At 43.7% G+C, this 25,201-nt stretch overlaps 1 protein-coding gene across 4 annotated transcripts in view; it reads left to right on the plus strand.

The window, feature by feature from the left end:
* bptf (bromodomain PHD finger transcription factor) overlaps positions 1 to 25,201 on the plus strand; it is a 39,454-nt gene continuing 14,253 nt past the window's right edge. For 3 of the 4 annotated variants that reach the window (XM_033644481.2, XM_033644483.2, XM_033644482.2), the window contains exons 1-17: positions 1 to 747; positions 3,115 to 3,937; positions 10,335 to 10,555; positions 13,297 to 13,482; positions 13,733 to 13,915; positions 16,811 to 17,002; positions 17,116 to 17,201; positions 18,132 to 18,484; positions 18,672 to 18,803; positions 19,018 to 19,147; positions 20,821 to 20,956; positions 21,054 to 21,344; positions 21,440 to 23,021; positions 23,289 to 23,413; positions 23,704 to 23,832; positions 23,957 to 24,107; positions 24,226 to 24,349. In XM_033644481.2, the coding sequence (XP_033500372.2) occupies positions 228 to 747; positions 3,115 to 3,937; positions 10,335 to 10,555; positions 13,297 to 13,482; positions 13,733 to 13,915; positions 16,811 to 17,002; positions 17,116 to 17,201; positions 18,132 to 18,484; positions 18,672 to 18,803; positions 19,018 to 19,147; positions 20,821 to 20,956; positions 21,054 to 21,344; positions 21,440 to 23,021; positions 23,289 to 23,413; positions 23,704 to 23,832; positions 23,957 to 24,107; positions 24,226 to 24,349 (5,364 nt within the window). In that variant the 5' untranslated portion in view covers positions 1 to 227. The remainder of the gene's footprint in view (positions 748 to 3,114; positions 3,938 to 10,334; positions 10,556 to 13,296; positions 13,483 to 13,732; positions 13,916 to 16,810; positions 17,003 to 17,115; positions 17,202 to 18,131; positions 18,485 to 18,671; positions 18,804 to 19,017; positions 19,148 to 20,820; positions 20,957 to 21,053; positions 21,345 to 21,439; positions 23,022 to 23,288; positions 23,414 to 23,703; positions 23,833 to 23,956; positions 24,108 to 24,225; positions 24,350 to 25,201) is intronic. The other variant, XM_033644484.2, reaches the window with a different exon arrangement.

The following is a 25,201-nucleotide window of genomic DNA, read 5'->3' on the forward strand; positions in this document are numbered from 1 at the left end:
CAGAGAGGCAGAGAAGAAGAAAGATGGCGGCTCTAGGCGAACCCGAACGGGACGCCGGGCTAACGTTTTGAGCTTTCACACCCGAGCAGACACCGGGGCTCCACGGGGCCACTGCACCGTCTGAATCCCCTCCGGCGCAGCTTCGTGGCGGTGCCGCTTTCGCTCGCGTCCGTGTCGGCGAAACAAGCGCAAAAATTGGGATAGTAAAATAAAAGATTTCGCCTATCATGAGAGGGAAAAGGGGCAGGCCGCCCAAACCGCTACAAGCCGAGGACTCGTCCGCAGCTACGGCCCGAGGCTTGAGACCCAGGAGGAATCTGAAGCCCAGGCTGAGGGACAGCGGGGATGAGGACGCGGAGAGCCCCACAAGAGACACCCCGAAGCCGGCGAGGAAGAGGAAAGCGGGATCCGGCGCGTCAACACGGGGCAGGGGACGAGGCAGAGGTGGCGGCGGAGGGAGAGGAGGCAAGCGGGGCCGTGGAGGGAAGAGGACGGCTGCGTCCAAAACAGTGGTGTACGACGACCACGAGAGCGACGAGGAGGACGATGCTGTCAGTCTGAGGTCGGAGGAGGACGAGTTTGTTGAGGAGGAACCTCAGTCTGAGGACGAGGAGGCCCTCAAAGAGGACTCTGATTGCCTCGAAGATGATGTGCTGGACGAGGAGGAGGAGGTGGAGGAGGAGGATGATGCCAGCTACTGTACAGAGAGCAGCTTTAGGAGCCAGAGCACACACGCCAGCACTCCGGGTAAATACACACTGTGATCGGGGCTTTCAAAATGTCTCCACACACACTGCAGGGGTTTGTAAACGCACCCCGGGGTGCTGCAGGTTATTGTTTTGGCTCAGTGCAGGAAGCAGTAAGGTTATTGTTCAAAATGGAGAATGCACACTGTATGAACACAGGCCGCAGTCAGCTCATTAGTGCTACTGCAGGTGGATTGAATCGGGAGCTGTGTCACCAGCTCGTTGCCATCACCGACTGTCAACACACCTTAAAGCTCACCTGTAAAATAATACACGTATTTTTAAGAGTGTCCTTGAACGCATCCAACTCGAACCATCAATCTACTGCATTTAAGTTAATAACTTAGCTGCTAGCATGCTAACATTAGCAAGTAAAATTAGCTCATGCTGCCTACTGTATTTCTCAAATCTGACTTCACGTATTTATAACTCTACATGCTTATAACTACCTTCAACATTAACTGCTTTGTAGCTGAGAAAGAAATCGTAGCTGCTTTATCGTGAAACAGATACAAAGATAGAAACTAGCTAGCTAACTAACTTAGCATAGCTAGCATGCCTGTCATTTTTACACCTTGGCACCTTTCACCTTAGTTAACCCCGCAATCAGTCGCTCAAAAACTCGCCACGTAATGACAGCTAACGTCTCTCACGGTAGACACAAAGACAGTGGGGTTTTAATGTGTGGTTTGACTGACATTTGTGTGATTAGCTAGCGGGGAAGCTAATGTTTTCCTAGATGCAGGAGCCTCATTTAGCTAATAGTGACACCGGCCATGTGTTTAGCTCAGCTCAGCAGGAGGTGGACACATGCAAGTTTGTTTCCAGTTTGACACCACACTAATGTTAGGTGATGTCTCTTTAAATGGATGTGGCAATTAAATGCACCTGTAGGTTTGAAAATAACAAAAACTGTAAGCAAATTTATGAATAACTTAAGTGTTATTACCATATTGGAACTTTTAATTTTGATTAAATACTTTGAAAAACACCAATATTTGGTAGCTTGAAGAAAAATTGACACTGTGGGCGTACACTTTTATTGAAAGTTAATTATAACAAGGCTATAACATGACAACTTTTCTTGGTTAGCAGCAGTGAATAGTAAAATGACTGGAGCAAACATTGACAGTAGGGGACTGGTGTATTAATACTGCAGAAAACAAGTATTGAAACTCAGATATTCTGAATCAATATCAGGGTTTAACGTTAAACAGATAGTTAAGAGTTGTTGAAGTGGGGTTGTATGGGACACTTTTCTGTAAATGATGTATTACATACAGCAGATGTCAGTCGACACACCCCCAGTTTGGAGAAGCAGGCAGAAGCTGTGTACAGCTGTGGACACCAGCTGCAACAAAGCATGTTCTCGCCACCTAAAAAAATCCATATCAGTTTAATTGTGTGCTATATTGAGAGTATTTTTGCCGCTTTATCTTACCGTCAGACAGCCTGTTCCCATGTGAAAGCTGTTAACGGCTTTAGTTTCCCATCTATGCACCTGTCAAAACCACCAGACTCCTTTGACAAAAACAGTAATTTTAACACACTGAACACAGGAGCTGTTGGTCTACTGCTGCTTTGATCAGTTTGTTATTAGTTTGTGTCATTGTGTGACTTTGGTGAATCTGAACGAACCCTTTTAAATGCCAAAGTCACACAATAAAACAAGCAAAATAACAATTCAAGTGTTCATGTAACAACAAAAGACTAAAGTTACTGTCATAAAAAGTGACTCCCTTGGGGTGTCGGTAGGGTAGTGGATAGCGCCGGCACCCCACGTACAGAGGCATTGCCTCACTGCAGCGGTCGCGGGTTCAAGTCCGGCCTGCGACCCTTTGCTGCATGTCAGTCCCCACTCTCTCTCTGTCTCCCCATTTCACACACTGTCCTGTCCATTAAAGGCAAAAAGCCCTCAAAAATAATCTTTAAAAAAAAAAATAAATAAAAAGTGACTCCCGTTTTATCTGCCTAGCTCTCAAACTTGCAGCAATACATAGCTGGAGCTTAATAGGAGCTTTATTGGCATCCTCTAACGCCGCTCAACTAAACTTGTGTTTCCAGGATAACTGAAATGCCTGCTTGTGCTTAAACTTTGTTTTTCCCCCTCGCCATTTTTCTTATAAATGCCTGATTGGTACCTTGCATGTGCATCTCTGTACAAAGATGAACGGGAAGCAAGAGGTACTAGCCTGAAGTGGCATTTTACTTGCCCCAGGCAACAGGGCAATCCGTATTGTTAAGCCCTTATGCACTATATATCCAGCTGAGTGTGATCGTTTTAAAAATGTGACTGTTTCCTTTGCTGTAGCCTATGAATCAAAGCAATCACATTATGGTTTACTAATATAATTTGTCTGTCCTTTAGGGAGGAAAAAAGTACGGGCTCCCCGACCTCGCACTCCCATCCTGGAGGACAAGGAGATTCCTCCTCTTGAGCTTCCTGACACCTCTGAGGATCTCCTGGTTCCTAACGAGGAGCTGCTCAACGCCACCTCCATCTACGAGGTGCTACGGAACTTCACCACGGTGCTGCGTCTCTCCCCCTTTCGCTTTGAGGACTTCTGTGCGGCGCTGGTAGGCCAGGAGCAGTGCACTTTAATAGCAGAGACACATATTTCCCTCTTGAAGGCCATCCTACGGGAGGAGGACTCCTCCAACACTACCTTCGGCCCCGCTGACCTCAAGGACAGCGTCAACTCCACTCTGTACTTTATTGACGGCATGACATGGCCTGAGGTGTTGCGGGCGTACTGTGAGAGTGACCGGGAGTACCACCATGTCCTGCCGTATCAGGAGGTGGATGAGTATCCCTATGGTCCACTTGAAAGTAAAATAAAGGTCTTACAGTTTTTGGTGGACCAGTTTCTCACCACCAACCTCGCCCGCGAGGAGCTGATGTCCGACGGCAGCATGCAGTACGACGACCACTGTCGTGTGTGCCACCGCCTGGGTGACCTGCTGTGCTGTGAGACCTGCTCAGCGGTCTACCACCTGGAGTGTGTGAAACCACCGCTGGAGGAGGTTCCAGAAGACGAGTGGCAGTGCGAGATCTGTGTGGCGCACAAAGTGCCAGGTGTCACAGACTGTGTGGCAGAGGCACAGAAGAACAGGCCCTACATCCGCCAGGAGCCCATTGGATACGACCGCCACCAGAGGAAGTACTGGTTCCTAAACAGAAGGATTATTGTGTAAGTTAGGACCCACGCTGCTTTTCTGCTCCACCAGAATTACCTTGGCTTTATTTTCTAAACTCAGCACAGATGTTATCATCAAATACATTTAAAACAAACACAACCAGTACAGTGGGATCCAGCCTGTAGCTTGAATAAACACAATGGCATCTTACAACCCTTTAACAAGTTGTCCAAAGCAGAGGGTGCATGGCAACACACTCTGATGGCAATGGCCCCCCAGCAGGACAGTGCGCTATGCCACAATGCAAAAATTGCTCAGGAATAACCTGAGGAATGTGACCAAGAACTCAAGGCCCAATCTGATTGAGCATCCATGGGACATGTCGGTACCCAAAGGTGCTGTATCTATGCCTCGACAGCTCAGAACCAAGTCCGATCTGTGGTTGGGCCTCTGACCTGTCGAGGATCACAGGATCTCTGCGGGTGTCTGACACCAGGGCGTTGTTGCAAATCCCTTGAGTCATGTGGGTTATGACGGGGGTAGTGGCACGTCCCACAGATGCTCGATCTGGGGAATTCGGTGGCTAGGTTGATGCCTTAAGCTCTTTGTCACATTACTCGGGACATTCCTGAGCAATTTTTGCGGTGTGGCATGGAGCATGGTCCAACTTGGGGTGGGGGCACTGCCGTTGGGGAGAGTCGTTGCTATGATGGGATGTACTCTGTACTGGGGTTGGTGTTGTGCTCTAAGTGGCGTCCACATGAATGCCAGGACTCAAGGTTTCCCAGCAGAGTATTGCATTGTAACGTGATGATCAGTATTATTCACTTAACCTGTCAGGGGTTTCAATGATGAGGCCGATCGGTGTCAAACTTCCCTGAATGTTTTAGACATCAGGTACATCGGCACAACTGTGTACCGCTTTATCTATCTATCTGCCACAGTGCCAGGTTGTGTGTGTAGGTGTGTGGTCCAAAATAGGAGAGTAATACACATGACGAACGTGTTGAATCAACAAATACAAGTTTAAATTAGTAATAAGGGAATAAACATACAAGAGCAGAGACTCTCGTCTAGTAATTTGTGTGCAGCTGAAGGATTGACCTTAGCAAGGCCCCCTCACCTTAGCTAAGCACAGGAAACCACCAAGTAACAAAGAGGAACTGAGGTACTGACTTAACACAAACTATTTCCTTAACATCACTATAGACGTCTTATGTCCACTGAACTGTCCACTTACGTTTTAGTAATCTATGTACACAGTAGGGGAGGTTTAGCAGGTTGAACCCTTTACAATAACCACTGAGAGTGTCTGCTGCATGATGCTGATTTTGGAGGCAGCCTGGGCCGGGGTTGCTAGGGTGATTAATTTGCTCGTTAGGCAGCAGCTGCCAGAGCCTCTTCTACAGTTTCCAAGCAAACAGTAATCTAAAACTAGCACAGTTAATTGTTGGTGTTTCTTAAATATGTGTGAAGCGGTTGATATTGAACGTCACAATACAGAATCATATCGACATAGTGATTTTGATTTCAGACAAATCGCCCAGTTAATTCTAAGAAACTCAGTTTGACCTACTTGTAGAAATGTAGCTTACAAGGTACAGAATAATTCATATATAAATAGTAGTGATCCACCTCAGTGCACTGTTGGAAAGGTGTAAAGATCCAAGCCTCCGTGTTAAACATGTCACCATCGTCATCAGGGTTCCTGTGGATCCTTGAAGTTCAGAAATTTGACAATGGTGGGTCTGTCCGACTGCTTCCTGACGCAGTGCGCTGTCTCCAGAATGACCGTTGAGGTGAAGTGGTTGTTGCGCAGTAACTGGGGAATGAGCGTTTCCAAATATCCCACCACATCACGACCTTCTGACTGTTCAGAGACGTTCTATAGTCTGATGTCCGATCTGCTACAGTTTTCCAGGTCACCAGTTTTGTCTAGAGCTGTTAGATGAGTTTCTCTGTCTTCAATATCATCGTCCTTTGCGTCTGCTCATATCTCTATCTCCTGGACCTGTTTCGACTGCGTGGAGAGTGATGTCTATCTTAATCAGTGTGGTTTGAATGTCGGCTGTTTTCTTATCTATATGCTTGGTGAGGTCATCTTTGGTTTCCTGGATAGCTTCCAAATGTTTACAGAGGGACGTGTTAGCTTCATGCCCAGCCGCCATTGTTCCCGACAGGTGTCCAGAGTGCATGTGATGTGAGGTCCCGAGGTGTATTTGTACTTCATTTTTTTCATCCGAAAATTGTAGCTTGTGATACAAAAGATGACTTGGTGTCTCTTTTCCTGTTTGTAACTCAAGGTTATGAGGAAATTAAAGAAGGATAAAGACAGTTTTCGAGGCCTACCACCGAGAGCTCACGAACACATGTCCACACTCCTTCGTTTCCTGTGGATCCATAAAAGTCAGAGGCCTTAATTAGTATTAAAATGGCTTCAATTAATCTTTCAAAAGTCTTACAAATGCTCAGACCCGGGAAGATTTTATGATTTAATTTCTTTTTTAAAAGTACATCATAAAATCCCAAAGTAACATATTTTTGAACAATTATGACTTGACTAAATGTCGCTCTCAGTAACATCACCAGATCAGGATAGCGGAGAGTGCGTTCACACCTGCCATGTTTGGTTCGGTTCAATCAAACTCAAGTTGGTTTACCCCCTCAGTGCGGTTCATTTGGGCAGGTGTGAACACAGCGATCACACTCAGGTGTGCACCAAAACAACCGGACTGAGACCTTCTTGAAGAGGTGGTCTCAGTCTGGTTATAAAGGAACTCTGGTGCGGTTGGTTTGTGGTGAGAAGGTGTTCCGACCTGGATGTGAAGCAACTGCAGTCACATGACACATTGTTTGGGTTAAACATGAGCATGTTACAGTCCTGGAGGATTATTAATGTGCACCTCCTCCTGTACTGCCTTAATATGCACATTCAGCACATCCAATGCATCAAAACATTGTTTTCTAGTTGGAGCCGCGCCTCGTTTTCAAACTGTATGGTTTGACTAAAATGAACAATGACAGCAATATAGTCCACGATGAGCAGCGCTAAAATCAACCTGCGTAGTTGTCCCTCCATTGTGACATTAGAAAGTGTCACATTTATCTTGCAAGTGTACTCTTCTTCAACGTTTGCTTTACTTCCTGGATTTTTCCCACATGGAAATTCTGGCCAATCAAGAGCAGCTTTCTCACACAAGGCATTTGATCTGGTCCTCTTGTAAATGCTGCCGTGAGAACACAAACCAACTCTAGGCAATTATACAACTTTGGAACAACATGAGTCCCTGATTCAGACCAAAGGAGACGACTCTAGGGCTGAGGGCAGCAATATTTTGTCTCTCAGACAGAGTGCTCAGAGTGGAAGATCCACCTCTAGGTAGTGGTCACTGTAGTGTTTTTTTGTGGAGTGAGAAACACGAAATTGCCAAGAAAACTTGCCAACAAACGTCAGATATTTCCCAGTTCTGTTCTACCCTTGTCTGCAGCATTAGACAAAAAAGTCAAGTTTTATATTACAAAAAATGTTTGGCCGAAATTGTGGCTAACCCTGAGTAAATTAAATTTCACTCTGTGTCATTTAAGAAGTCTGACTTCTAACTTGCCCTAAACTGCAGGAACCTTGAACATGAAGCAGTAAAAAAGTAGCAGCTGTCTGATGTAAATATTCAATAACAGCCTTATGAAACACCTCAATCTCAAAAGTTTTTGCTGTTGTGAAACAAAGCGCACATTTACCATAAATAGGACAAACTCAGGCCTCACATTTAGTCAAATAAAAAACACATCCAAACAAAACAGCAGCCAGTTTCCTGAAAGGTAATCTCACATTACCAGGCGCTGGGTGTGTGTGCTGCTCCACGCTTAAATTCGAAACAGCTGCAGAGTGAAACTGAAAGTTACAGTGAAAATCATGCGGCGCGTAGAATCCATCATGCATGAATTTAGGCATCAGTTTGACTGCAGATTATAGAAGAGACGTGCAGTCCAAGCCTTTTATCTTTGGTGCCAGCGAAGTGTTTCCTCCCTCACCCCCACCCAGAAGTTAAATGAAGAGGCTGAATTCACTATGAGACAGTATCTGATGGAGCCTTTTAATGTTTGTGATTTGGGTTTTAAAAACGGCCCTTGATGGCTGAGCTAAACTGTTGCACGCCATGAGAATATTAATGAGAGGATGAGCAGTCGATTAGAGCCACAGTGTAACCTGTCCTTCACATTCAGTTTTATCTCCAACCCCATTATCTTAATTTCCTCACAAATGGCTGCTGTCATCATGTATGAATCAGCTTATTACCGCAGTCGAATTCTTGTATGGAAATTGATTTTTTTTTCCAGCTCACTGCTTTTATAGGGTTCTCCCTACCTGTGTGAATTGTTGATTTAATCCAACCTAAAGAACTCCAAATAATTATCCAAAGATCCAAAGATACTGTTCCTTTAAAGGGATAATTCCCTTTTTTATTTCTTTTTTTTTAAATGGGGTTGTATGAGATACTTAGTACCTAAAAGTATCTCTAACAATGTAAGTGTACGCTATATTTAAAGTATTTTCATAGTTTTGCCTTTCTGTCAGACAGCCCGCTTCAACTCGGCCATTAAGCCATTAACAGCTTCAGTTCTCCATCTATACTCTCGTCACAGCCACCAGACTCCATTGACAAAACCAGTAATTTTAGCTTGCTGAACACAGGAGCTGTTGTCTACTGCTGCCTCAGTCATTTAGTTTGTTTGTTTATTTTGTGATTTTGGCATTTCAAAGGGTTCGTTTGCATTTACCAAAGTCACATGATAACACAAACAAACTAAACGACAGAGGCAGCAGTAGACCAGCAGCTCTTACGTTCAGCAAGCTAAAATTACTGGGTTTTGCACTGGTGTTTGGCTTCAAAGAGAGAGTGATATTCCTGCTTCAGTTCCCTGTTCGGCCTTGGCGATATACACAAAAATTGATCTCTCATCTGGTGATACATGCTATATATTTCAGTATTTTCTACAAAATGAACTACATGTTTTGAGCTGCAAGTCAAAGACACATTTGAGACGTCACAAGCACTTTTATAAAAACAGTGTGATCAAAATAAAATGCAAAGAGAACAAACAGCTGCAAACATGTAAATGAAAAATGATATAAAATAGATAGCAGGGCTGTATGTTAACGAGCTACAGGGGTTTAAAGATTTGCAGCACAGGGCACCAACTATAACATGACTATAAAAGTATCAAGTAGGTCTAAATCCAATGTAGTTTGGAACAATTAAAAATCTTTGTGGGTGGAGTTAAAAGTCGTTTTTCATCTGTTGGCCTTTCAGATGAATCTAGTGCTGGAAAATGATTTAAATAGGTTTATTTGTTTAAGCTTAGTTCAGCATCAACAGAGAGGTCGAGGGAGGGAAGGAGCGAGAGACACTTTGTCCTCGTTATATATTGTTGCTGCGTTATTTAAAACACATCTGTCACCTGCGTCCAGGTGCTGTCTCAGTGTCACAAGATAGACTACAACTACCAAGAGGAACGACGATGCCATATGATCCACCTCACACACAAACTAGCAGCACAGCGCTGTACTGCACGTGTACCGCTGCTGTGCTTTCATTCATCTCACAGACTGATGTTAGCGTAGCATGTGCAACTTAAAGACTGATGTCTCACTGTAGATTAATGAACAGGTTAAACAGAGGAGCAGCTCTGTGTCTCTGGGTGTTGATGGAGAACTTGTGAGTGAGTGGGGCGGAGCTGTGCGGAGAGTCTGGGTGCGTTTCTATCTACATCAGCGTCATCTTGCTTGAAAATATATCGATATGGGGCGTCGGTGGCTTAGTGGTAGAGCAGGCGCCCCATGTACAAGGCTGTTGCCACAGCGGCCCGGGTTCGGCTCCAGCCTGTGGCCCTTTGCTGCATGTCAATCCCTCTCTCTCTCCCCCTTTCACACTTGACTGTCCTATCAATTAAAGGCAAAATGCCCTAAAAAATATCTTAAAGAAAATATATCGATATATCGCACATAATCGTCAAATCGTCCAGCCCTATTCCCCGTCAGAAATCGCTGTCTCACAGCAAGGTAAAGCAGTAAAAATATTCTTAGACTACACTTAAACTTCTTGTGTGTGGGGCTCTTTTTATGAGGATAAAATATGATTTGTTATTGACCCATCCACAGCAGTATATTGCTTAGCTTCTGATCTGACTTCAGCCTACCTTTCCAAACTGGGGCTGCAACTACCACCATCTACTGTACCTCATACAACCCCACCATAAAGATCCGAACAGTCCCTTTAACTAAAGTTAAAACCTACAAAAATCTACAAGGTAATAGTAGTTTAGTAGCAATGTCATTAATTAGTGTTGTATGTTTGTCTTATTGTACTAATACTATGCAGTGAAGTGATAGAAGAAGAAGTGATGTGGTTTGTTCTGATATTTAACAAGCATCCTGCTCTGACTCTGCAGCGAGGAGGACGGGGAGCATGAGAAGAAAAAGATCTGGTACTACAGCACCAAGGCGCAGCTGGAGGAGCTGATGGAGAGCCTGGATAAGCAGTACTGGGAGATGGACCTGTACGCCACCCTGGAGGAGATGAAAGAGGAAGTGCGAGCTCACATGGACGTCACAGAGGACCTCACCAACAAAGCCCGTGGAAACAATAAAGCCTACCTCACTGCTGTCAACGGTACGGATCTGATGTTGTCTTCATTCCCCAGAATAGAGATAAATGTGAACCTTGTAATGTAATCTCACTCTGGTACATGTGAGCAGGATTTACTTGTGTTCATGTGAGCAGCCGGTGCAGGTGAATCATTCATCTGACAGCTACTGATCAGGGCGTGTGTGCGTGACTGGAGCTGTGAAGTGAATGTATGTATCTGTGTGTGTGTGTGTGTGTGTGTGTGTGTGTGTGTGTGTGTGTGTGTCCTGCAGGGTTACATTCTGAAACAGTTTACCAAAGCATCAGATAACACAGTTCCTTTCCTCAGGCTGTGGCGCTCTGCTGTAATGACAGTTGACTCGCTAATGTTAGGTGCTCCCTTTCCCCCCCGCTTCACGCTCTCTCAGACAACAAGCAACTGTTTTCCTCCTCTACCTCCCTCCGAGGAGACGGAGTGGTTAAAAAGCTTTTGATTACTATGCCAGCAGCAGCTTCCGTTTGTGTTTGACAGGCTGCCATATCTTTTTTCGTAACAGTTTTCCTGTCTCTGTCACCGAACCGCCTGATTTTAGCTCTCAGAATGACAGCGTGGCACTGTGTTTTATTGGGGAGCGTGCCTCTGGCATCCTGTCAGAAAACTGGAGGTCTGAATATGTGTTCTGTTGCCCTTAATGGAAGAAGAGATGTTTTTGTAAAGCCCTTGCAGCTTTTATTCTGCCATCATAAGTGATTTATTGGTGTTGCTGGTATTTTTCAGCCGTTAGAAGCTGAGTGCTGCTGCAGCACAGTCCTGCCTGCACTTTGCATTGTTTCATTTTCATATAGGGCTCAAACTAACCATTATTTTCATTGTCAGTTGACCCTTCGCTAAAGCCTAGTTCACATTACACGATTTTCACCCTGATTTTGCGTTGCGGAGACTATCGTAATCTTTTGAGTGTTCATACCTGGCGACGTGTGTTTCTGTCATCGGGAGTCTCGCCAACTGCGTTACAACCTGTGTGTGCACACCACAAGATTTCTCCACTGAGCCCTCGCCGACAGAGCCCCAGATAACGTGGTGACATCACCAAACTACTTGAACTTGGAGACGACACATGGTAAAGGCATGGATATTCTTCCCAGTGTTGAATCACATCTGCCTCCAGGGCCTGGGTCCAAACACAACGCGCTCCCCGTGATCCTGTGGACGCTGCCATTATTGTTGTTGTTGTTGCTTGCCAGTGTTGCCAGATCTTGGGAGAGAAACAGGCAACCAGGGCTATGGAAGCAAGCCCAAAAGAAGCGACAGATATATATATAGAGAAAGGCGATGTTAAGAGAGCAAGCCCAAATAAGCAACTCCACTTTAGAAACAAGCCCAAAAAAACGCAACCCAACTACCAATATTTGTAAGTGACTTTACAAAAAAACAAGCCCAAAGTCGTGGCTAATAAGCAGACCTGGCAACCCTGCGGCTTGTCCTCCTCACATTTCTTCCGTCCTCCTGCGTGCTGACGTGGGACGTATCCCGCCTCTCATTGGCTGATGCTCTTTGTCAGTCGTGTCGACTTGCTCGTAGGCTTGTTCACACATGAGGACTCGTCGTGGCAGACTATCTGCTGACTCACCTCTGACCCAAGGTGGCTCTCAAGATCCTCTGCGACATCAAAATCACGGTGAAATCGTGTAATGTGAACTAGGCTTAAGTCCCAACCCAGGATGCAGACTGATCAATCATAAGGTAGCATCAGGTCGACTCAGACCAGGATCCGACAACAACACAGCTGTGTCAGATTTCCTTCATTTTCAGGCTGAACACAGTTCATCTGCACACACTGTGATGCCACACAGCTGGTTCAATATCAGCAAAGTTTCCCTTTATATTCATTGTCTTGTGTGGCGATCAGCAGTGATGTGGTGGTTCACTTTTACACGCCATAGCTCTATGATGAGGAGGAACATGATATTATCTGTCTCATGTAGTACTGTGTGGATATAACGAAGCTGAAATCTGAGAATTTTAACTTTCTTTCCTTGAAAACATTCTCTAACCAATTATCAATTATTTGGTGATTGATTTATTATTTGACAGCTAATGGGTTAATTGTTGCAGCTCAATTTAAGATAGACGAGACACAGCTCTTTCTGTCCCAGTAAAAACTGCAGTTATGAAACAGGAGATTAGATCTGGAGATTGTGGCCTTCTGAGGAAAGATAATCTGCCCCGTCTTGTATCTGTGTGCATGGGAGCAACTTTCTTGTGGAGTTATAGACTCTAGATGTGCTGACGTCTTAGACAAAGTTCACAATATTTCTATGCTTTTATATTTCTTAATTTATATAGAACTTGTCAGATAAACCAGTCAGAAGTCTGCTGAAACTGAAAAGCAGCCTGAAATCATTGGAATATGTTTTTATTTAGTTGCTGGTTGGAACGCTTCTTTAAAATAATTTTTGTCGAGCTGAAACGACTATTCAATACACAGTTAATTCAGAGGCAACTGTTGCAATAACTGTCAATAAAATCAGTAATTTTTAAGTCAAACATATCAAACATTTTTTGAATTGAAACTTCACTGCTTTCAATCAAGTAACATTAAAAAAAAGGATTTAAGGTAAATTTATGCAGTCAACAATTATTTTAAAAAAAACAAAAAAAAAAAACAGAAAGCAGTTGGTCGACATAGAGCACTTCCATTTGTTCAAATGTTACATGGATGCTTGGATATGTAATTGATCGTTGTTAGATTTTTAAAAATGAACATGTTTTCTTCTGATTGTAGATGTGGTCATGGAGCGCTTGAAAATCAGGCGGGAGATGCAGGAAGCAAAGAGGCGAGGAGAGGACGCAAAGCAGGAACCAGAAACTGGCTCTGTTAAGACAGCGGAGGACACTGCTGACGTCCCCTCGCAGCTCGACAACGGAGAGCACAAAGACACTGAGGCCAAGGAAGATGCTAGTTCACAAGGTAAACTTTATATACAGAACTTTTTTAATTAGTCTCGCTCTCGCTAATTCTTTTCACGCCACTTCTCCTAAAGTAACTCCTGAACAGACCCAATAGATCTGGTACCAGCAGGTCTGGTTTTCTTGGTGCTGTTGTTTGGTGAAAGTGTGTCAGTGATGTTTCTACGGCAACATAAAGCTCTTTACAGGACGTTCTGTTAAACATAACTCCACTGGTGCTGTTCGCCCGGTGTATGTGTGTCACACCACAGCAGCCACAGTCCATCCTGCTGCAGAGGAGAGCTGCATGTCCAACCCTAACCCCGGCTCGGCCACCCAGGACGCAGCCGTGCCTAAAGCGGAGTCCCTTGAACCTAACAAGGAGGCGCAGCCTGCTCACTCTGGGAGCCAGGAGAGCGGGGAGTCCCCTGTGTTGGCAAAGCAGGAAAGGACAGGTACTCTGAGTCAAAGATGGACCCATGCTCACTCATTCAGCTCCTCCTCCACTTCATATCCTGCTGCCGGGCTGCACATCATCTTCATCTGTCTGCTTGTCTTTGCCGCTTGCCACTTTCCATACCCCGCCCTTTTTGCCATGCTCGTTTGCCATGTTGGGTGTAAGGTGTGTGGCTACACTTGTTCGTTTTGAGGCTCTACACCATAGCTATTTACTAATAAAACTCAAAGACGTCCACTTACTAAAGTTTCCTCCAAGCAAAGTGCCTCTTTTAGAAAAAGTGTAAATAGAATTTTAAGCTCTAAACGTTGAGCTCAGAGCTTTCTTTCTTTCTTTTACATTTATTTCTCATGTTTTTCTTTATTTCCAAGAGGGCTAAATGTGCCTGTATCTGCCCTGCAAGTAGTCTGATTCTTGGTTTGAAGGGACTTCGTGTCTTCTTCTTGGATTGTTGAAGCCTGGCATTTTGGCCATCGCCATCTTGAATTTTTGAAGCCAAAAGTGACCATATTTGGAGATAAACCTAATGCTAGCTGCTAGCATGGTTAGTATATGGCATTTACAGTTGTGATTGACAGTTAACTGTAAACTAATTTTCGCTACCAATAGACAGGCTTCAAACTATCAAAAACAAATGTACTTACTGGAAAAACTGAACATCTGTGTTCTTTAGATGGTCTTGTAGTTCAACCAGACGGTGAACAGGAGGTTTTTAGGCAACTAAAATGTTATGATTAACCTCCATGAACTGAAAACACACTGAAAAAGTGACAGCTGCGGTACATTACCTAACCAAAGTTGTTGCTGTGGTCGGGGGTTGTCAATGAATGGCACCAACCTGTCACTGAAAGCGGACACAGCCTTAATTATGTGTAACTTTAAGCCTTAATAACATTTGAATGATTGAGTTGTATAAGAATTCACCTCCCATACAATTGTCATGAACGTGAAAGTTGGCTTTAGAGACCAAAACCATTTTTGTACCAGGTTGTAAACATGTTTATTTCTGCTGTAAAGTTGGGCATTTTATCATGGGGGTCTATGGGGACTGACTCGCTCTTGGAGCCAGCCTCAAGTGGCCATTAGAGGAACTGCAGTTTTTGGCACTTTTGCATTGGCCCCGAAGGATGCTGCAGGGTGAACAGTCGAATTGATCGGCTCATTTGAGTGAAGCTGTTGCTGTATTAACTCAATTAGCTGCGAGCATTGTCTATAGCACTGACCGTCAGGGGAAAAAATGAAAAACTCTGCAAAGATTATTATTTATTCTCATTAATTTATCAAAACTTACTTATGGTTCTGGATGTAAGTGTCACTTGGTCTGGGTCTGGACGACATTGTGCCATTTGGTGATGCCTGCTTTATACATTTGTAATTCTATAGTCAGGACAGGAAACTAAATCTGGTTAAGGAATTTTTTTGAATGACAGATTTTGTTCATTCATCGTTGTTTTTTTCTAATTGAACTTGAGGAGGCGTTCTAAGGTTTGTTTATGGATGAATTAAAATGAAAAACCAAGACCCTGATGGAGGCTGTAATTAATGCAGTGTACACCATTCCTGGCAAAGCTGGTGTAATATGGATATGATTGTAGGTGTTCCAGAGCTTTGAATTTAGACTGTTTATTTATATTTTCTTATACCTCTGCCATGTCTGCTAGGTTTAGATATCTGTCCAATGTTCTGTCTGACAGACCAGTGTGGCTGTTCCCTCTGGGTTTAATCATATGTCACAGATAATGTGTGACTGGTCTCAGTTCTGTTCGGATATTGTATGTTTGTTGTGTCCATGCTAACTGGAATATTTGTGTTTCCCCTTTTGTTTAACATGGCTTCAGACTGTGTGCTTTGTGTCTCTGACCAATTTTATGTTATATAGTACCTAGCGGAGAACTGAATTTCTGTTTCCTTCAGCCTCTATGAATGGCACACCCTGTACGAGAGGACTTTGTGGGTGCTTTAACCTGGACATAAGTCACATTTTCAAGAGTCGTAGCTTTAGTCATTAAGTCCTTATTTCTTTGAGTGACTCAACCAAAACATTGCAGCTCTTACCACTCATGCAACACTCAAGTGACCATAATTAGCCTGATCCTTTTTCAGATTCCTTTTCACAGCATCTCTTCGTTATTTTCAGCAAACATCTAATTAGCGTGTGAAGATATTTTCTCCTTTCATTTAATTGCTCCCGTGAGACCTTGAGCTGTTGCAGGTCATTTACTGCCATTCGTCTTGTCTTGACCTACTCTGAGCATGAACGCTAGATGTTCTTTTTTATTTTTGGTGCTTTGCATTGCATTTCTCGTCTTGTGTGATTTGTCATCCTCTGCACTCATGTTCTTGAAAAGCACTTTTCTGGCACCGTGGTAGATGGCAGCTAGCACACCATGTCTGTCCCAACCGGCTCCTTATTCTCATTCCAATTTATGGGCATTTGGGTGGGTTCCTGTTGCTCAGACAAAAGGCTCTCTGCCTGGAAGCCCCACCTGCCACCTCCTCAACAAAGAGCTTATATATATGCAGGACTCCCTCCCCTAACAACTCAAAGGCAGAGCTGGTGTATTGGATTGGTTTTTGGAGCTGTGTAGCCTTTCCAGTCCAAGACTGTTTGGTTTTATAGGTCTCACTGGACTGATGAAGCACTTAATGGTCCACTGAAGATTGTTTTGTTATGCAAATGTCAAGTCTTGCGACCTGGTGTTACACTGAATAAGGTCTGAACAAGCTGTACTGAGAATATCCCAATTTTCAAGGTTGTGCCGGTGTAATTTTGTTTACACAGCTGCCATCTTTGCTTAAAGCACGTTGCTTGTATTCACTGTCACTCCTTGCATCCCTAAACCTTCCTGTTACCCCTGTACTCAGTCTCTCCAAACATATCTTTATTTTTTAGATGAGGATGTAAAAGCAGAGTCTAGCAGTGAAGAAAAGCACCCTGATGATTCCCGAGATCAGCCACAGCAGCAGTCCTCTCAGCCAGAGGCGAGCAGCGGCAGCAGCCAGGCTTCAGTCCTCAGGAAACCAGAGCAGCCGGACCTGGCCGATCGGTCCTCCCAGTCCTCTTTCACCAGTCAAGATGGGACAGGTAAACACGAGTGTTGGAAAAGTTGATCTACCCTGAGTTTGGAATCAGTTCGTTCGTGTCAAATTGTGAGTTTGTTATTGCACTGATGATGTTATCTGCTTTCTGAATGACAGAAGAGTACAACGACAGGGTCAAAGGTGACAGAGGAAGAGCAGTAGGACGGGAATCAAACAACCAAACACCCAGAGGCAGCAAAGAGGTAAGGCACTGTGTGGTTTTAATGCCTGTGCGCCAGCTATAGATGTGACCGGCGGCATTATGTGTGTGTTGTCCATTCGTTGTATTCCCGTGAACGTGTTATCTCAAAAACAATTTCTTCAAATTTGTCACGTACGTTCAATTGAACTCAACAATGAACTGATTAGATTTTGGGTCACTGTTACCTTGTCTGTCTCATTTTTGTGACCAAGATATTTCAAAAACACCCTTCATGGAATTTTTTAAAATTTGGCACAAACATTCACTTGGAGTCAGTGATGAACTAATTTGATTTTGGTTGTTATAGGTCAAGGTCGCTGTAACCCTGCATCTATCTCATTCCCATGAGAATGATATCTCAAGAATTCCTTGAGGGAATTTATTAAAATTTGGCACAAATGTCCACATTGAATCAAGAATAAACTGATTAGAATTCGATGGCCATAGGTCAAGGTCACTGTGACCCCGTTCATGGCATTCTCTTGAATGTGATATCTCAAGAACACCTTAAGGGAAGTTTCTTCAAATTTGGCACAAATTTCCACTTCAAATCAAGGATGAACTGATTCAGTTTTGTTGGTCAAAGGTCAAGGACATTGTGACTCACCTCCAGGTCATTCTCGTGAATGTGATATCTCAAGAACCTCTCTCAGGGAATTTTGGAAAACTTTGGTACAAACAACTCCTTGAAAGCAATGAACTGCGTAGAATTTCGTGGTCAAAGGGCAAGGTTGCTGTGACCTTGTGTCCCTCTTATTCTCATGAAGGCAATATCTCATCCATATTTTCACAGACATGGATATAAACTAACATTCATGATAGGAATATTAATCTAGTATTGGAGCCACAAGCTGAGTGCATCCTGAATAAAGCAACTTACATTTTTAAACTCATACTTGAGTTGAATGTCACGTTCCTTCTTATGTTCCAGTCATCACCTGTACGCTCTGATGGCGAATCTTCACGTCTCAGCTTCTTCAAAAGGGACCTAGCAGTCAATCTGAACAACTTGTTCAAACTGGGTCAGGAGGGTAAATACAGGGTCTACCACAACCAGTACAGCACCAACGTTCTGGCCCTTAACAAGCACCAGCACCGAGAGGACCACGACAAGAGGCGCCACCTCTCCCACAAGTTCAGTTTGACCACCGCGGCAGAGTTCAAATGGAACGGCTCTATCTACGGTTCACGGAGCCTGACTGTCTCCACCCTGCGTCTCACCATCATCCAGTTGGAGACCAATGTCCCTGGACCATTTATGCATCCTAACTGGGCGTCGCACAGGTAAACCTCAGATCGAACTTAATGTGAAGGCCTCAGGGAAATACATTGATGTTTCACATGTGCAAAATATAATGATCCACTTTTACCTGGTGTGGGAGTTTCAAATATGATGAAGCTTTATGGAAGAAACATGCAGTTGTGCTGTGTTATCTGTTGTTTGATAGAGTTTGTCTCTTTTTTATTCCAGGACCAACTGGAACAAAGCAGTGCAGATGTGCAGTAAGGCCAGGGAATTTGCTTTGGCCTTGGCCATACTGGAGTGTGCCATCAAACCAGTGGTTATGCTGCCAGTGTGGAAAGATTCTCTTGGACACACAAGGTAAAGGAAAAACAAAATTAACTGTATGAACTGTATGGCAATCAAACAAATGTTGGCTGCACACACTACTTGCACACACACTGCTTTCCAAAGGACTCAGGATCTGCGTCACTACACTTGAGATCGCTTCAATTCATTCAGAGTACACTTCTGTTGAGCAAACAAGAAGCAGACTCAATAAGACTTCATAGCCTATTGTACTCTGTTGCTCCAGGCTACATCGTATGACGTCCATGGAGCGGGAGGATAAAGAGAAGGTGAAAAAGCGAGAGAAAAAGCTGGAGGATGAGGAGACACTGCAACAAGCCACCTGGGTGAAGTACACCATCCCCATCAAGCACCAGGTAAAACAACAGTGGCCTGAGAGAAGGTTTCACATCATACATACTGATCAAAAACAGTGCGTCCAAAAGTTTTTTTGTCTTAGGAGTCCCCACAGCTCGAATCAGATTAGCCCAAGGAATGCTACCCATTCATCAGTTAATTGATTAATTAATTGAAAGTGTATGTTGTTAGAGTATTCTTTTCATGCAGTTAAACTGTCCATGTGACCACATATCACTTATTTTAGCTATTTCTACTATTTAAGCTATTTATCCATTACTTTAACCTAACATTATATCTCTTAGCCATACATCCATTACTTTTAGCTATTTTAACCAATTTTCCATTACTTTTAGCTAACATTAGCAACCGTTATCCATTACTTTTAGCTCTTTCAACTGTTTATCCATTACTTTTAGTTAACTATTTCAGCCATTTATTCATTACTTGTAGCTAGGGCTGCAACTAACGATTATTTTCATTGTCGACTAATCTGTCGATTATTTCTTCGATTAGTCAACTAATCATTTTATCGAAAAATGTGTATCTGTCTCTCCCAAACCCAAAAACTATGTCATCTAATGTCTTGTTTCGTACTCATGCCCAAGGGTTTTAGTTGACTGTCATGGGAGAGTGTGTAAAGCTGACAATATTTGAACGTAAGAAGCTGCAGTAAGAGTATTTTGGGGTACTTTTATAGTACTTTTCTATGAAAAATGACTCAAACCGATTAGTCGACTACTAAAATAGTCACAGATTATTTTAATAGTCGATTAGTCATCTATTAGTCGACTAATCGTTGCAGCCCTACTTGTAGCTAACGTCAGCAGCAGTTTATTCATTACTTTTAGCTAACGTCAGTAACTGTTTATCCATAACTTTTAGCTGACTTTATCAACCATTTATTCAGATATTTTAGTGATCCTAAGCAACCGTTTATTCAGTTATTTTAGTTAACTTTAGCAACTATTTATGCATTACTTATAGTGAATTTTAGCAACGTCTTATCCACTAATTTTAGCTAACTTAAGTAACCATTTTTCCATTACATTTAGCTAACATTAGCAACCATTTATCCATTACTTTTCACTAACATTAGCAACCATGTATCCATTACTTTTAGATAAATAAAATAAAGATAGATAAATATTTATGCCATTTATGCAATACTTTTAGTGAACTTTATTTCCATTATTTTTAACTTTTTCAACCATTTCTTCATTACTTTTGGCTAACTATTTTTTGGCTAGCTGTTTATCCCGTGCTTTTACTGTTGCACTATTTTTTAGCATTTTTTTCAAGCATTTATTCTTGCTTCCTGTTTAGGCCAAACTGTTAAAAAATAATTTTCACACACTCTCAATACAACTCATAGTGTTCAAATCACATATGTATATTTTTCAATGAGTTTAGCTAATCCACAATCTTTCCATGTTCGCCCTGACAACTGCACAAGTACCCCCTGGGGTTCAAGTACTCAAGGGTTGGCAGTCACTGACCTTGTGCATTGAAAGATTGAAGTAGTGGTATATTGGTATGGTGTTGACGCATGGTGTGGGATTTTGGTCTTCATACTGTTAAAGAGCTCTAATATTTAAGGCTGCTCTACAGTTGATGCTGTTGTTGTGTATAAATGTCTGAAATCATTATGGATATTCATCTGAAAGCTTCATTATTTTGTTTCCTCATCAAGGTGTGGAAGCAGAAGGGGGAGGAGTACAGAGTTACAGGGTATGGCGGCTGGAGCTGGGTCAGTAAGACTCATGTACCGCGGTTTGTCCCAAGGCTTCCAGGAAACACAAATGTAAACTACCGCAAGGAGCTGGAGGGTAAGGGCTAAACTGGCAATGTTTCCTCAATAAATTCTCTTGCTGCTGCTGCTGACACTTTGGCTCATATCATACTTTTTTTTCACTGTCTTTATAGCTAAAATGAGGAAGGAAAATGCAGCAGCTTGCACTAATAAGCAGAAAAAATTGATGGAAACTGAGAAGCTGACTACTGAAAACACATCGGAAGAAGCAAATGAACAATCCATCAGTGCATCATCAGAGGGCACCTCATCAGAGGGGGACAACAAACCTCAGACCACCAAAGAAAAAGAAGAAAAACCCACAGAGGAAGAGGAGCATGGAAAGGATATTGAAAAAAAGAAAGAAGAAGAAAAAATGGAGGTTGACCCCTGCCCAGAAACTGCTGCTCCCGGTGACGAGAAAGGTAAATGTTTGAAATTAAATTTTCTCTCCTTGATTCTATTTGTGGACGGATATATGTTCCCATCATCCTCTGACCTCTGTGACTCTTTGTTATAGATAAAGCTGACAGCAAAGACCCTTCCTCACCTTCTGGGCAGCCTCTGAGGGAAGAACCAATCCAGAAAGTTGAACAACCTACAAAGGAGGAGAGCACCGCATCCAAGCCCTACTATGATGTTGTTAATGTCAGTGAGGGCTTCCAGCTGCGGACGGCTTACAAGAAGAAGGTAAAGCCCTCCAAGCTGGACGGGCTTCTAGAGCGCCGGGTAAAACAGTTCACCTTGGAGGAGAAGCAGAGGCTGGAGCGGATGAGACAGGCATCCCTGCTGTCCAAAATGGTCGCCACGAAGTCTACACCTGGGGTTAAGACTGAAGGATCCGCATCAGTCAAACCGCAGCCTGTTGTGACCCAGTGTGTTAAAGAAGAGAAGGAGGAGAGCCTTCAAATGAAAGACCAAGTTGTTAAAAAGCTCGACTTTGAGCAGGAGGAGACGAAGATCAAAGACATCAAATCAGAAACCTCAGCACCCAACCACAGCAAGCAGACGGAGGTGAACGCTGTGCAGGGGAACTGTGGGGACTCTGTAGCTCACAAAGAAGTGAACGGAGGACCCCTCGCCACCGCAGAGCTCAACAGTATAAACAATTGTATATCAGATGCAATAGAAAGCAAAGAAAAAACACAGAACCCAGAGGTGGCTCGAGTGGGAGAGAACCCTAAGAAACGTGGGTATGAGGAAATAGAGCAAGGCAGTGAGCAGAGCATGGAGGTAGACCAAAGCAAGACCAGTGCGGTGCAGGTGAATGGGAAGAATGGGGATACCGCCCCTGCAGACTCAAACATCGACTCAGACCCAGCTGGTCGAGACCAAGGTGACATTAAAGAGCCTCAGAAAGAGCCTGTCAAGTCTCTGATGAATGGAAACCTCTCGCAAAATGATGTGTCTGACATATGTCACCCACCTCCCATTAAAGTCCCGAAATTAGAGAACCATGTGGCAGAGAAAGCAGATGCTCTCAGTAAGAATGTGGATGTAGCCATGGACAGTGAGGGGACAGTACCTGCTAAGCTTCCATCCTCAAACCCTTCTTGTCTGAATAGTAATAATACCAATAATAACAGTGGTAGCGAATGTTTGAAGACCTCCATAAACGTTAATCCCGCCACCACCGAGTCCCAGAATGCCCTGACAACTGACCTGTCCAGCAACATTAGTAAGTCTGATGTGACATCTCAAGCAGCAAGTAGCGCAGTCTCCTCTGTTACCACCACCACTACCACCCCCCAGCCCAGCTCCAGGGCCCCTCAGAAGACTAAACTTCCAGTCACCGACACCAAGACGAGCACCTCCACCAGCTCCATGACGATCAGCAAAGAGTATTCCACCAAAGACAGAGTCAGCCTCCTCAGGTTCTCCAAATCCAAGAAGGCACGCTCGGGGACAGCCCTACCGTCCTACCGCAAGTTTGTCACAAAGAGCAGCAAGAAGAGCATCTTTATCCTGCCGAACGATGACCTGAAGAGAATGGCGAGGAGAGCGGGCATCAGAGAGGTGCCCATCTTCAACTACAATGCCAAGCCTGCACTGGATATATGGCCCTACCCTTCACCTCGGCCCACTTTTGGGATCACGTGGAGGTTGGTAACACATTTAAATTAGAGTTTGCATGTTCTCCCTGTGTGGTACTGAAGTATCGGTTCTCATGACAACCCTGATTAAGAGAGATGCTGTGCACATTTACGCACAGGAAACAGCAGCATAAGGTCATTGATTATTTCAGAAGCTTAAAGTTTAGTTGTGTTTCCTCTGTCAAGTTTATAACTACAGTTTTTAGTTATGCTTCTTAAATGTCACTTGAGAATTAGTAGCTCATGGTTTATTTTTTATGACTGTGTCCCATTCAGGTACCGTCTCCAGACCGTGAAGTCACTGGCTGGGGTCAGCCTGATGCTGAGGCTCCTGTGGGCCTGCCTGAGGTGGGACGACATGGCTGTTAAGCCCTCAGCTGCTGTGGGGACAACACGGAAAGGTGAGAAAGTGCTGAACGCTGACATCTTCATCTGTGCTAATCTTTCCCTTCCTGTGAAGATCATTTTTGTGTGCAACGCAAAAGCAGTGAGCAAAACGCTTCACTCTGTCTGATTGGGGTGTGACATTGGTTTCTATTTTAGTTAAAACATGCAGCTTCTTATGTTATTGCTTCTGTTTCTGCCACCAAAAACCTTTATGTCTTCCTCCCAGTACATAGATGAGTGCTTGTAGTAATATGACAAATGACTACATTTAAATAATTGTGCTTATGTTTTATTCTTGCTGCAGAAACCACGGACACAGACATCACCACAACAGAGATCATAAAACGAAGAGACGTGGGACCTTACGGCATCCGCTCAGAATACTGCATCAGGAAGATCATCTGTCCCCTTGGAAACAGAGACACCCCGAAAGGTAAGAGCTAAACATCAGAAACAATTGAGGATTTAGAATTTGAAGAATGATCAAGATTGATTGGTGGAGTTTAGGCAACTTTTTATAATAAATCTAAAGTTTGTTTTTCTCTACCCATGAGTAGAAACTCCCACTCCACAGAGGAAAGGCCTGCGCTCAAGCGCCTTGAGGCCCAAGAAGCATGAACCAGCCAAGCTGACTGGACCTATCGCTGTGGAGACCTGGGTGCCTGAGGAGGACCTGGAGCTGTGGGAGATCAGGGCCTTTGCAGAAAGGTGAGAAACGCACAGCCAGCCTTCTGTAACCTGTGGCCCACATCAGTATTGTATCAGTGAACACTGAGTGATTTATTCAGACAGAGCACTGAGTCACCTGTTTAATCTTGTATTACAGAGTGGAGAGGGAAAAGTCACAGGGTATTGATCCCTCCAAGACCAGCAGTACTCTGAAGACAGCGGAGGATGTCAAGGCCCATTTGGAGAATCAGCTGAAACAGGCCAGACTGGCTGCACAGCAGGTGGGAACACTGCACACACACACACACACACACACACACACACACACACAATTTTTCAGGCTAAAGTCAGATTTATACTTGTGCGGTGTGTCTATGTGGTGGTGTGTCTGTGTCACTCTGCAGTTACACCTCCTAAACACTAGTGGGCAGTAGAGGTTTCTGTGAAGTGCTGTAAAGTTTAGTTGATCCAAAACACACATTAAACACACATTAAACATGGCTTAATAGAGACGATTTCAAACACAAGTACACAAATCAGCTTCTCTATAACTCGCAGCATTCACAGACAAACACTTGTCTTTATCTGGACACATTTTCCCCACAAATACAACATGCTAACGTTATTAGCACAAGCCTATGGCATTTTACATTGTGCAAGTTAGCCTAGTGGCTAGCGAACTGTTCCTCTGCTCATATGAAGCCAGGATAAATCACACACAGGACTTAAAATGCTATTTTAGTGGAGGCTTTATTGTCTTCACAATTTATTGTTTCTTATCTGTGGAAAAAAAAAGTTTTGTTTCCACTGAGGGAAATGGTTTCAGCTTACAGGAACAGACAGGAGGTCTGCGTCACTGTGACGTATAGTTACATTTCTAGGGAGGTGCACGTCAGGCTATGGTGTAGGGTACAGTTAGTCAACGCAGAAGTATAATATAATGTCTCTCAACAGTAATGTTGTTTTTTGACAGAAAAAAAACGGTCGCAACACTTTGCATTTATGTCGTACACCTGAGGAATTTTGTTATGTCATGGACACCTTCATATATTTTTGGCAATGTGACCTGGTAGTCACAGTGAGCCTTTCTGACACTTCTACTGGAGTTTTGTGTGTCTTGACGTTAGCAACAT

This window comes from Epinephelus lanceolatus, chromosome 18 (genome assembly GCF_041903045.1).
Source record: "Epinephelus lanceolatus isolate andai-2023 chromosome 18, ASM4190304v1, whole genome shotgun sequence".
NCBI classification, from domain to species: Eukaryota; Metazoa; Chordata; class Actinopteri; order Perciformes; family Serranidae; genus Epinephelus; species Epinephelus lanceolatus.